Raw genomic sequence first — 13,441 nt, 5'->3', positions numbered from 1 at the left:
GATTTTGATGTCAACTCAACGTATATAACTTACTCCCAATCATCCATAAATTGATCTAAAGTGCATTTTACTCCGGATAATTCCTTTAATATGGAGTGGCCAGTCTCTCCGTAGACGGGCTCTGGCTTTAGTGCTAACCCTCTCTGCTGTAACGTTAGCAAAAATCTAACAGTTAGCTAACGTTAACCTTAGCTGCTAGCCTTTTAAAATAGGAAATAACGTTCACAACACTAACGTTAACGTTGGGGAAAACACATTTAATCTTCAATTTAACCTGAACATGTTATGATTTATGAACTAAAAAAACTCACCTGCAATTTTTTTCACGACTGCCTGAGACTGGCCATCCACCTTTTGGAGCGGTTTTGCCCTCCTGCCACTCAACAGCAAATAACGTTATTTCTTCTTGAGAAGTCCATCCATCCATTTATCCAAATCGAATCCCCTGATGTTGGTTACAGGGATGATGCTGTGCTTCCCCTTATCTGTGTCTTCAGTCCACTCAACCCAGGCATTACATTATTATATCTAACTTTAACTTACATGCAAATAAACTACCTAGAGCTAAAAACGACCGCTATGTGTGAGTTGTCAGTTGGAAGCAAAGATCCTAGAGCTCTAGAATCTTCAGTTTGAAGTTGGCGATCATATCGACACATGATTGGCCCACAGTCAACAAGGACGAAGCACGCACAAATATTACTACGCCGGTTCATTTGCCACGGAGTTAAGCTTGCGCCGACCTATACTGTAAATAAAAAAGCGTTGGATAGATAGATAGATAGATAGATAGATAGATACTTTATTGATCCCCAGGGGAATTTGGATGAGTTGTTCCAAGAAATGAAGCGCCAGGGAGTGATAAATCGCAGTGGCATCCTGTATAATATGTATATATAATAATATAGAGGCTATTGTAAATGTATTGTATATAAATGTACAATAAATGTATATATTGTATATGAAATACTTTTACAGAATTTAATACAGTTATTTAATAGTGTGTGTATGCAGTGTTAGACACTGAGTTCTATCTATTTTTAAGTGCACTTCACTGTTGAAGTGTCATTGTTATGCATCATAAATATTGTGCATATTTTCAATAATTAAACGACTTCAGGAAAGATGTAAAAAAAAAAAAATCGAATTGCACTTAGTGTTAGTGCCACCTAATATGGCCTAATAGTCCTAGCAACTATCTGTCATTTTACATTGCAGTTAAATATAAGTAGGCCTACAGTATTTATTATAGCTGTGTGTCATAATACAGCTGATATACTGTTGTGTATAGGGGGAAAGGGAATTACTATAATCAAAATACATTTTCGACCATTTAGCAAGCTAAACATTTTATGACCATATATTTTGTCATATATTTTACATTACATGTTATACATGTAAATATATTTCACACTTAACATCATATATTTTTGTTATATTTCAGAATATATTTCAAAATGATAAATATAAGTGAACAACAATGCAAATATATTTCAATGTATTTGGAATATATGCCACATATATTTTTGACACTTTAAAATATATTTCAATATATTTTTTTTCTGTAAGGGAAAGAAATCTGTTTTGATCGTTATTAATAACAATAATAATTAATAATAATAACAATAACAACAACAATAATTAATTGTTCCAATATATGCTAGTGAAGAAACACGCAGCATACTGTTTTGTCAGTGTTAAGCTGTTTACTGCATATCTTGCCTGTGCAAAAACAACTACAATGCAAATTATTGCTAGAAAACAATACACAGACTTTGCATTGTATGAACTATTTTTGGTTATGATTCGGACCCATATCCATCCAAAATTACATTTTGAATGTCACATTACCCGTGTTCAATCAGAACTGGCTGAGTATTTATTGTCCATCACTTAAGAGGAAGACTGCATTCCAAAGAGCAACTGACTTAATCTTCAACTGAATTGCACATTTGACATAGGATGTGACAATCATAACATACATTTCTTAATGAAAGAATTCATATTAAACCAACAATTCAACCTATTCAGCATGAAGTTCTGTTACCAGACAACATGCTATTTTCCTCCAATATACCGTATTTTCCGGACTATAAGTCACACTTTTTTTCATAGTTTGGCTGGTCCTGCGACTCAGGTGCAACATATATATATATATTTATATATATGATTTTTGACTGGTGCGACTTATACTCCGGTGCGACTTATAGTCAGGAAAATACGGTACTTGAGGTCATTAAAAAAATCTCCCAGTAAAGAAAAAAACAACTAAAAACCGTTCAAACACAATGTAACAAAGGAAAACGTTACAACATTTAGTCTTAATAATCAATGCAAAGAGCTTGCACTAAAAGCAGTGATAGAAAACTACATCTGCAAAAGAGCATATAAAGCTTCAGAAACAGTGCAACCATTTTAGTGCCTTCTTTGTGCAAGTCATGCAGAGATGTTTTCACCAGGCTGATTACTTGTTTACCAAAAAAAGAATAGTTTCAGCTGGATAGCCAGACCACTTAAATATCTGTAATGCTTTTTACACACCGTAAAGCCTAAGACATGAACTTCGTATGCCAACATGTAAAAACAACTCAAAATTCCTGTCCTCGAATGACCTAATTTGAACATATCAATCTGTCGAAAGACAGCTCCTCTGTCCTAAAAGACACCTGCTCTTTCTGTTACACTCCAGTCAGTCAGTGCAATCAGTCATTTCAGATTTCATCAAATAAAAACTAGTTTTCATTTGTGAGAAGAAACCAAAATTACATCATGACAAACTTTTACAAAATCCTGCATCCTTATGCATTTCTATATCATAATTAGTGTAGTAAGTAGTATCAAAATGATTTTCTTTAGTAATACGGATATAACTGATATGACAATCACTGACATTAGTATATACGGCCTAGTGAGTATATAAGGCTCTGTGTTCTATCATAACTGCACATTGATCAGCACACTCACACAGCACAAGATCACATCCTGGTCTAAGAAAACCATAACAAACCTAAATGGTGCTTGTATACCCATTCTGCAACTTGAGCTCCTGATGGTTATGGTTCGTTTTGTTTCTGTAATTGCATTAATTGTATATTATAATTTAATGACTGCAGACCTGCATACTTGTTCATCCAGCTTTTGAAATACATAATTTTGAATACTTGTTTTCACTGCTGTCTATAAAAATGAGCGGTCATATCATCTTTGTCTGTGTCGAGACTTGTTATTGCACTGTCTAACCATTGGAGGGCATAATTTGTCAGTGAGATGAGAAACTGTTCATATTCATTCCTACAGGACTTGCTTACAGGGAGATTTTAACGCTACCTGAGATGACAATTTGTGCACTGGGCCCACAGTTGCCAAGCAGTGCGGATTTTAACCTCTGTAACAACAAATAAGATATAAGTTTAACAGAGTGAGTAGTAGCAAGCTTTTTTTTTTAATGGCATTGATGGTACCATAAACAAATTTTCTGTATGGTCCTTAATCCCTGAGGGCAGTCCTCCCATTATCACTATAAACACACAAACACAAAGGGACACACATACATAAACAGTATTTGTATATACACACTACACACTGACCCAATGTAGTGGATAACAGCCTTCTACTCAAGCCCATACAGCTGACTGCACACACCCAGTTTTGAACTGCTGTTGTATCTCATCAAGGAGCCTTTCCGTGAGATATACATTTTTTTGCCAATTCAGTGGACATCTGCAGGATACTGCTGGCCTTTTAGTAACCACTGCTTTGTATAAAAGCCCACACTAAATGTACTGTCTGTTCAAACCACTACCTGACAAACAGCAAGTTAAGACAAGCAATCTAGCAAGAGTGAAACGCTGACTTTAAAATGTTCAGCTGCACTGATTTCCGTAGTCAAACAAATTCGCCAGATGAAAACGTGTGTAAATGCTCCGGCATAAACACACCTGGAGTCTAGACAATTAAATAGTGCCAACCAATTACAGCCCATCTAATGCCGCAGCTCATCTAATGGAATACTTTGCCCAAGTCACCATTTCCATTGATTTCATGTTAAATTTTCTATCAGCACTTTTACAGTGTGCAACTTTTTCCTGTTTTGTGGGCTGTTGTTACATGTTGGTATTGTGACTATTGTAGAGGAGCTCCAGAAGGTCCACTGTTAGCTTGAGGTGCTAACTAACATCTCCAAGGTCATAGGTTTGTCACTTGGGTGCACATGAGTACACACACTAATGAGAATGTAAAGTTCTCAGGCACTGTGCCGGAACTCAGGCATGAGCTAGGTTGTTTTTGAAATATTGTTTTAACCCTTAAGATCTACACTGTACTTTAAATTGCTGGAGAGCACTGTCCGATGAAATTAATAAAATTGGTGAAGTAGGCCCATTACTACCTTACTTCTTCGGATACTGCCCTCAGACACATTCTATTTCTTCAGTAATGCCAGGCCGAGGGCTGATGTACTTCGGAAACAGTTTGACTTTGTCTTATTTGTAAATATTACCACAATAGCTGAAATCTAAGGCTGTGAGTCACTGAGGACCTGTAGCACTCCCTGTCATGTCCCCAACAAACAGGAGAAAGAAGCTGCAACTCTGAACTGGACATGTGCTGACCATGTGGACCAAATAAGCAGGATATCAGTCTAAACAATAAATAATCTAGGCCAAAGTATTGCCTTGAATAAATTTAAATCTCTTAAAATTACATAAAACCTACCATACAAACATAAAGGATTCATATTGCAAACAATTCTCTAATAATACATCAAGGTGCAAGACCGAGGTAAACAATATAAACAGAAGCAGTCCTTAAGATAATGTAAAGAGGTGGTTATTTAAAGCAGGTTGTTTATTCCGCCTTGCTTTCAGCAGCAATGGTGGCAGTTGGGGGTGGCGCTACCAAGATTGGGGCCACCCGGTCTGGGACCTCTGCACCCACCATATCCTCCATGGCCTCCAGAGGCAATCTGAGCGCATGGCGGCTCCGGGCCCTGTGTCTGTGCGGGTAGAAGAAGAGTGCCGGGTCGGGCATGGCTTTGGGCTCCTCAGGGCCCGTCACCTTCTCGCGCGGCACACACTCTCTGGCCCGCTCAGCCCGGATGTGCGTCGCGGAGTGCTTGCTGCCACCGCTGCGTCGCTTGGGCTTCGCCACCACGCCACTGGGGCCAGGTGAAGGGGATCCCGTGGGTTCCTGAGGGTCGTGGTGAGCGACCCGTTGCCTGTGGTGGTGGTGGTGCTGCTGCTGTTGCTGCTGATGCTGATGTTTGAGTTTCTTTCTAGCCGAGTGCAGCTGCATAGACAGGTAGGTGGCGGCCTCCGTTTGCTTCTGCAGTTCGGTGGTGAGCACGGTGGTGCGGTGGCTGTGCTTCTTCAGGTCCTCCAGGAAGCTACGCTCCTTGTCCTTCAGGCTGGCCCTCAGGGCGCCCACCAGCGCCCCCTTGTGGCTCAGCTCCTTCTGCAGCTCCTCCAGGGTGCTGTGCTGCTTGGCCAGACGCCCCTCCACCTCCCGGCAGCGTCCCTCCAGCATCTCCTCCTCCTCCAGCACATCTGTCTCTCACACACACACACACACACACACACACACACACACACACACCATGCATTTACACACATAAGTACACAAACATGCATACACACAAACACATAACAGCAAATGCACACAGTTGCAAAAACAAATGTATACACACGTGCATGCACAAATACATACAGCAGATGAGTACATTGAAACGTACATGAGTGATGTGCACAACACCTTAATAGGCAATAATTGCCATGTATGCATCGTGCTCCACAGACTACAGAAAGCAAACAACAGACCACGTCCCCTGGGGACACAGACAGCAGTGGACAGATGTCACATATGATCCCATCAATCAGGGCTGTGTGCAGCAGACGATCCACTCTGCACAGGTTTTCAGCTCACTGTGCCTTGAAAGCACAAATCTGACTGATGCACGTGTGGAAAAACAGACAAAAGGCAGAGGCAATGGATTGAGCGCTTATATGGGTGGGATTACAGAATTCACAGGCAAATCCCAACCAGACTATGTGAACTATGGCCACTGTAGCAATTGCCATCTGGCAGGGATCATCTGCAAAATGCCCAGAATTAGACTCAGTCAGTCATGTTGCCACAGATCAACATAGTATGTGATGAGTCAATGTCCTCATCTGCTTTTTGTCTGTAAACACTCCATTTCAACTCACAGTAATGGAAAACTACACAGCTAACCATATCCCTAATGATGCATGTTATTTTAAGACTACTTAAGCAACATAACTGCAAGAGAGCACAATAAGAGCAAATCCATCTGGAAAAAAACAACCCTAAATATTGTGTTCATTTGAAGACTAAATATTTTACTGTCCATCCTCAAGAGGAATTATGTAGGGGCTTATCAGGGCTGACCCAGTTTACACAAGAAAGGCATGATATAACCTCAGGAGATACAAAATGGAAGGAATATCAAGGGCCAGTAAATTAAATATGAGAGACAGATGGCTACTGTCATTTAGGTATCCTCAATCTGCACAATGCAATTACATGACTAATAGCTCAATTTAACAGCGTTCAGTAGGTTTCCCATCTCTCCGTGACTCACCAGAGGCACCATGATGGAATCAACATCTAGGCTCCTTATAATGAGGTCCTTGGAGCATGACAATTACCATTTTAGAGACCGCATCCCAATTTCAGCTAATCTCATAATCTGTTTGACCCCAAAATGAAGAAAACCAAAAGTATTTTCTGCGGTGCCTCATGTCTCTCAGCTCTCTCATCCCAGCACCTCTCTTTGGTTGGGCTCAGGCCAGGGCTGGTCACTCTGGCGCTTGCTTTACACCCCCCCTACTACACCTGCCCACCAGAGTGGATGACCACAGCAGAGATGAGGTCATCCACCCAGTATGGAAAATGTAACACAATCTGATCATCTCTCTTGCTCACTCACTCCCCGTCACCTCTGCCCCCACCCCCAACCCTCTCCTGATTCCGGCTTCTCTTCTTTTCCTGTAGTGACTGGCTTTCACAAATGTAGTTTTTCTAACTCCTTCTCTTCTCACCCACCCATCTGCATTTGTCATCTGTGTCTCTATCTTCTCTGATCATCCTCTCTCTCTTTCTCTCTCTCTCTCTCTCTCTCTCTCCCTTTCTCTTCTTCTTCCCCCCCACCCCTTGCTCTGCCCACCTCTTCAGTCTCAGCATAAAAAACAAGTGGTAATTGGATACCCCCAGTGGGACTGCTCGGAAAACGAGAGGACAGGACGAGAAAACTGTGCATCGATCTGTGGGGGCAGGAGTCGGGGCTGTGAGGTGGGAGGGAGGGAGCGAGGGATGGAGGGAGGGATGGACGGATGGATAGAAAGAGGAGGAGAAGGGGATGGTGATGGTGGGATAATGAGATGTCGGGCCATGGACATGCTGAGTCTGTAAGCTGCTGTAGGTCCAGTTCCCCCAGTTTTTAACAGAGTTTTAGCTGTGGAAACTAGGAGGTTTGTGAAATGAATTTAGTGTCAGATGATATCCTATGAAATTTGGGCATTACACATAAATCTGAAGTTAATCACCACACAAGCAGCCCTATCGACAGTATGTGAGAGATTATCTGAAGCTGTGTCTCTTTTGAAGCCTGGCATCATTTGCACTGTTATTGTTAGAGTATTACACCAGGGGCCTGTACTACGAAGCGGGGTTACTGGCTTATCTGGGTAACTTCGAGAGTAACTTGATCACGTGTGGCGTAACTTCCCGATTAACCCGTACTACGAAAGGTGGATATGTTTTAACCGAGGTATGCTGCCATGGCAATTTACGCTGCATCTCAAACCTGCTCCGAGCAGGTTATGTTCTTAGTTAACCCGAGGTTTTCGAGGGAGAGAGAGAGAATATATATATATTATATATATATATATATATATATACTTGTTGAATCGTCCGGGTATATATATATATATATATATATATATATATATATATACATATACCCGGACGATATTCTCTATGAAGATTATATTCTCTATATAGATTAGGAATTTGTTATCTTTGTCAGATGATCTAGGCAGAAGTCTCTAATGTCACCCGTCATAGCAATTACGTGGACATTCATGTATTCCATCTAATCGGTGATGCTGAACATCTGAGCAAGAATACTGTATGTCCGAAAATAAATCGGATATAGGCCTAGCCTACAGTATGTTGAACATCTGAGCAAGAATAGCCTAAAATAAATCGGACATAGCCTACAGTAGGCCTAATAAATTAAAATCACCATTTTAACAAACTTGTTGAATTGAATGTCATATTACTGTACCCTGCACATAAAGGCTACACATTTCCACAGCACCAGAATCCGACCGAATGCCTCCCTCAACCCCTTCCATAATCGGCCTTCCACTATTATTTGCGATGGCAAACTCCTCTGCTACTGTAACTCTGCTACTCTGGTGCCTTACAGTAGTGTTCAAAGACACCTTTTTCTTGTTAGCTGTAAAACAGAGGCCAAGTGAAGGCTATAAGCATACTAGGCCTACATGTTTTCAGAATTAAGAAATATTAATGCAAGCTATAACTATATAAACCACTATTCTGAATAATGTGTTTGTGTTTCATTTTCACCTGCTGCCATGTGCGTTTGGCAATGGTGTTGCAACTGAAATGTTCACAGGATTAGGCATACAGTCAATGGGGGCTACTTAAACATTCAATTATCCTATTACTGTAATCTATATGCCCACTTCTAAATTGTGTTGCATCAGTAGGCATTTCTATGAACTCAAAATAGGCAATTTAATTATTTTAACTCATTTCATACATTCCGCAAGCTATTAATCCTCCGTAACACATATTTGAAGAACATGTGGAAATAAAACTTTACTTTTAGGCATTTAGGCTACCCGATCTGCAATACATTGTCAACAGCCTTGCCTTGCTTTGTTCACTGCCCGGCGTGTTTTGATTTTTTGTCGGTAGAGTGGGTTTTAATTCCTCATAACTTGTCATAATAATTGTGGATTCCTCATCCGTAAAATAAGGTGATCGCGTCATCACTGAAAGTGGTGACTTGTGCTGCAACCCGTCCCTTTTATGTGAGCGGCAAGACAAACTCCAATTAGGTTAACCCGGCTCAACAAATCAACTTCATAATCAGCCGTAGTACCGATTAACACCACTTAAGATAACCAGGTTTTGTCAACCCTGGTTTAACAAAGTAACCCTGGGTTACATCTGGGTAGGTAAAGCTCCCTTCGTAGTACAGGCCCCAGATGTCATAGCTTGGCTGCCATTAGTGGCCATCTCATCATCTGTCCCTGATTCACCAGCCACAAGAGCAAGAACAGGGAGATGAAAACAATAGTTGCATGTAGGTTCGCATCAGTCTTTCCACACACTGAGACAGAGCCAACACATTCACAACACAAACAGGTATAGAAAGAAACATTTTGTGCCCACCTGCTTGTGATCGTCCTGGTGGATTCGATTTCAGCTCACAGGTCAGCTCTATAAAGACACCGGTAAGACAAGAGAATAGGGTGTTTGCCTTATAGTACACAATATGAATATACTGCACTAGTGCAAAAGAATTTCAGCAGATCTAGGTTGTCAATTTAACTGTGCCAGTAAATTTATAGAAATGTGGTGTTGCATCATTTGTTGACAGAGGTTTTACATTCAAGATAGCTGACACAAAGCATAATCTAATGAATCTATTTAACTTCAGGATACAGGACTAAGCAAGTTATGTTCCTTTTCAACCTAGGTTCTGTTCAGTTGCCTTTTTATGGCTGTGTTAAATTGGATTGCATGCTGGCTTTGTGGTGTGTTGAATCACACTAGATAGTATTTCTGATCGCTCAGCAGTCCCAAAGCAGGAGAGATCTTTATCACTCTTGGCCTTCCCTGCAGCACAGCACTGAAAAAAATAAACATAAAAAGGTTTTCACCAGGGGAAAGAAAAAGAGAGAAAAGAGAGAGAGAGAGAGAGAGAGAGAGAGATCAGCAACCTTCATCCCTCTCTGCTGGCTCAGTGCATCCTCACCAGAGCTGCAGGGGCAACAGATGAGGCCTTATACCATATGACTCAAAGCAAAGAGGGAACAAAAGCCTCTCACTGCCAGGAAGCTATTGACCCATGGTTCTCTCTCTCTCTGTAGTCCCTTGTTGCGTGTGGGAACCGCATCACCTGCCATCACATCCAGACTTCAGACAGGAGATTACACTGCAGTCTGGCGTAACCTGGCCAGCACAGAGGGCTAGACACGTGGCCAGGAGGCCTGGGCTGGGCGTGGTGCGCGCCTCTGTAATGGACGCTGGTGGCACGGGAGGCCAAGCGCATGTATCATTCATGTAGCACGGCGCTGTGCAGCCTCTTAGCCTCTGCCATGTGTTTGTGCCGCCGGGAGGGAGAAAGTGCTCAGCGTGAGGTGCCTCTCCCACACGGACCTGAAAGGCATAAGCTCCTCTCACCCTCAACCACAACCACAGCATGCAGTATAACACGCACAGGAGCAGGATAGTCTAGTGGAATACATACAGCCAGATGACTGTGGATACTGTGACTGTGGCTAACAATGGTGTAATAATTGAAAGGTGGGAGAGGATATGTATGAGAAACTGGTGGGTCTTTGTGAGTGAGTGAGTGAGTGAGTGAGTGTGAAAGTGTGTGTTGTGTGCATGTGTGTATTTGTGGGTGTGTGGGTTTGCTCACAACTGTGTATGCAGCAATATGTGATTGTGTGGGTGTGTGCATGTGTGTGTGTGTGACTGCTGATATGTTGTTGATAACCTTTTTATTATTTGGGATAATAGCTGCAGAGATACTGTGCCGCATTATCTCCTTATGAAAAATAAAAGCAATCCCCTCTGCATTAATGGCTCTGCAGCAGAGACAGTCTCCATTAGCTCCACTGTTTTAATTCCCTCAGACACTACAGGCACTGTGCTTTCAACTGACTCTACTACTGCATACATAAGCACTGTGGATGTGAGGGTTGCTATAGGCAGGAGACAGAATACATCTACGAAGAATCCTAATGTACCTGATTGGGTGATGGTGGCAACAAATTGTGTGTATGAGTGTGTATCAGTGTATTACGTGTGCTGTGAGAGACACTGTTTATGTGTGTGTGCTTGTGTGTTTGTGTGTGTGTGTGTGTGTGTGTGTGTGTGTGTGTGTGTGTGTTTACGTGTGCTGAGAAAGACACTGTTTATGTGTGTGTGTGTGTGTGTCTCCATGCAAGACACATCACTTTGGCTGACTGACCTGTGCAGCGCTTCTCCAGGCTGAGGATCTCCAGGTGCAGGCCATGCAGCAGTGTGAGCTGCTCCTGCCGCAGAAAGGTGATGCTCCTCTCCACGCTCTCCACCTGTCGGGCCAAGGAATCGCTCTCCATGATGGCCTGTGTGCTGCCTACTGCACAAGGACAAATTTGGGGAAACTGAAATGAAATGTGTTGCATCTCACTCGGCTGCATACCAGTATGCTGTATGAATACATTTGTGATGCACAGTACAAGAATGCCCCATCTGTCTTAACCTTTATGGAGCCATGGGAAAACAGCTGGAATTGCATCGCTGTCTGTTCCGTACTGTCAACATCTTGCAAGTTTGAGTATAAAATGTGTGTGTATAATATATCTGAGAAGTACTATCAGGGAACAGCTTTCACCAGCGTTTTGGAAAGTTAGTACAGTCCAATGGAATTCACGGAAAGTAGGCCTGTACAGTTCCATTAACTAAATTTAGCATCACAGCAAGATCACAACTGAAGGGTGCCAAGGCTAACTTTCTCAATTCTAGGCCTGGCAGCTGTATCAAGTCTAATGTGAAAAAAAATAATAGCAAATGTTACTTTACAGGGAATCTAATAGTATAAGACAGATTCGTTGTCTATAATTTGGTGTCAACATCAAGCACACAACGCTTAAAATCCCAAATTCTACACAAGAGCGTAAATTAGGCTTTTTACATACCGTTGTAGCCTATCACTTTTCTTGTTGACAGCGTCCTTCACAATTATTCACTGGTTCAGTGTATTCAAGGATTTAGTATATTCGAAATCCTACAGCCAGAATATTTTCTAAAAGATGGTCGCATGATGCCGAGCCTTTTGGAGACGCCTGTACAAGGAAGTGAGGCGCAGCATCAATCGATACGCCTCCAATGGCACATCAACCTCCCAGCATCCGTGTACCTTCAATTGCCTGAAAAATCTGATGATAGTGTCGTTGCTTTACCAGAATGTTTCAGCCATGACTAAATATTAAGCATTATACTGTCACAAAAAAGAACCTCCATAAATCCTCCATGAACCATCCGCATCCCTCCGCACTTATTTTGGACACGTCCTGTTTCCTTTGCTACAGATGCCTAGTGCACAAAGATGGGACGACAACAACGTATCGTGACCGGAACGCACGAGACGATTTCTCCACAGCGGAGTGGCTGATTGGACACGCAGCAACTCCTCCCACACTCCTATGATCGATGGACCTCCCTATTACCGTGGTGCAGACTGAGCATTTACTTAAAATGAAGAGTTAGCCAAATACAGTCTGTCACCATTTAAGCCCTTGGAGACTCGATTGGAAGGGTACATAGCGCTCTACTAACCCTTACGAGTATGTGTGTGTGTGGGGGCGGGGCACTGTGTATGAGTTTTCTCAATATATGTTATAAATGTTTTAAAACACATAGCTTATAGGCCTACATTTTTAAGTTTTCACTTAATTAACTTATTTAGTGAAATATGCTTATATGGTGTCTCTAACAGTCATGTTCATCATCTTGTCATAGGCTAGGCAACAACTCAACAAGACTGTTGCAGTCAGTTTTGCCAGTTATTTTTAATTCAGGACAGGGTATGTGCCATCCTAAGTTAGGATTCCTAAATTAGGAAATTCTTAAGTTAGGATGGGTAAGTAATGGCCAAATTCCTATCTTAAGTTAAGATAGGATTTTTTCCTAATGCAGTTAGGAAACGTGCTTCTGTAATACCAAAAATCCCAAATGCCATCCTAAACTGAGATAAGATAGGATTTCAGAGTTAGGAAGTTTCTGTAATGAGGCCCCTGGTGAATATGCCATGCCAGATAATGGAATGAAATTCTCGGCAGGAATCTAACTCTACTGAAATTATGTGTGAGGTAACTCAAGGTTGATGAATATTCAGACACTGATATGCATGCTCCCTTGTTATAGGGATGCAACCTCCTTAGTATGTGGCCCTTTTAGAACCTGTGATCATAGGCCTACAGCAGAGCCATAGGCTATACTAGGCTGCAACCTTTCAGTGGTCAGCTGGTCAGTGGTTCAGTGGTCACATGAAATTAGACTATAGCAGTGTGATATGAACAGTGGACAGCTCAGCACAGCACAGGTGACTGAAACCATCCGGCAACTGAATGGTACCTGTCCATATCAAGAATTCCTTGGCTGCATATCAAAAAGG

General features: G+C 41.8%; 1 protein-coding gene across 2 annotated transcripts; it reads right to left on the bottom strand.

Annotated features, from left to right (window-relative positions):
* Positions 1–1,691: 1,691 nt before the first annotated feature.
* ccdc92ba (coiled-coil domain containing 92Ba) lies at positions 1,692–12,451 on the bottom strand. Of its 2 annotated transcripts, none has more exons than XM_048265402.1 (4): positions 11,964–12,451; positions 11,255–11,401; positions 9,445–9,492; positions 1,692–5,543 (listed from the first exon to the last, which is right to left on the bottom strand). In XM_048265402.1, exons 2-4 carry the CDS (start codon positions 11,382–11,384, stop codon positions 4,846–4,848), a joined length of 876 nt encoding a protein of 291 aa, XP_048121359.1. In that variant the 5' UTR covers positions 11,385–11,401; positions 11,964–12,451; the 3' UTR covers positions 1,692–4,845. The 2 variants fall into 2 exon arrangements, with proteins under 2 accessions (XP_048121359.1, XP_048121358.1); XM_048265401.1 differs by having other exon boundaries at positions 11,255–11,404; positions 11,964–12,450.
* Positions 12,452–13,441: the final 990 nt, after the last annotated feature.

This window comes from Alosa alosa, chromosome 15 (assembly GCF_017589495.1).
Source record: "Alosa alosa isolate M-15738 ecotype Scorff River chromosome 15, AALO_Geno_1.1, whole genome shotgun sequence".
NCBI classification, from domain to species: Eukaryota; Metazoa; Chordata; class Actinopteri; order Clupeiformes; family Clupeidae; genus Alosa; species Alosa alosa.
The sequence above is the reverse complement of the archived record's forward strand: the minus strand, read 5'-3'. Positions and strand labels throughout refer to the sequence as shown.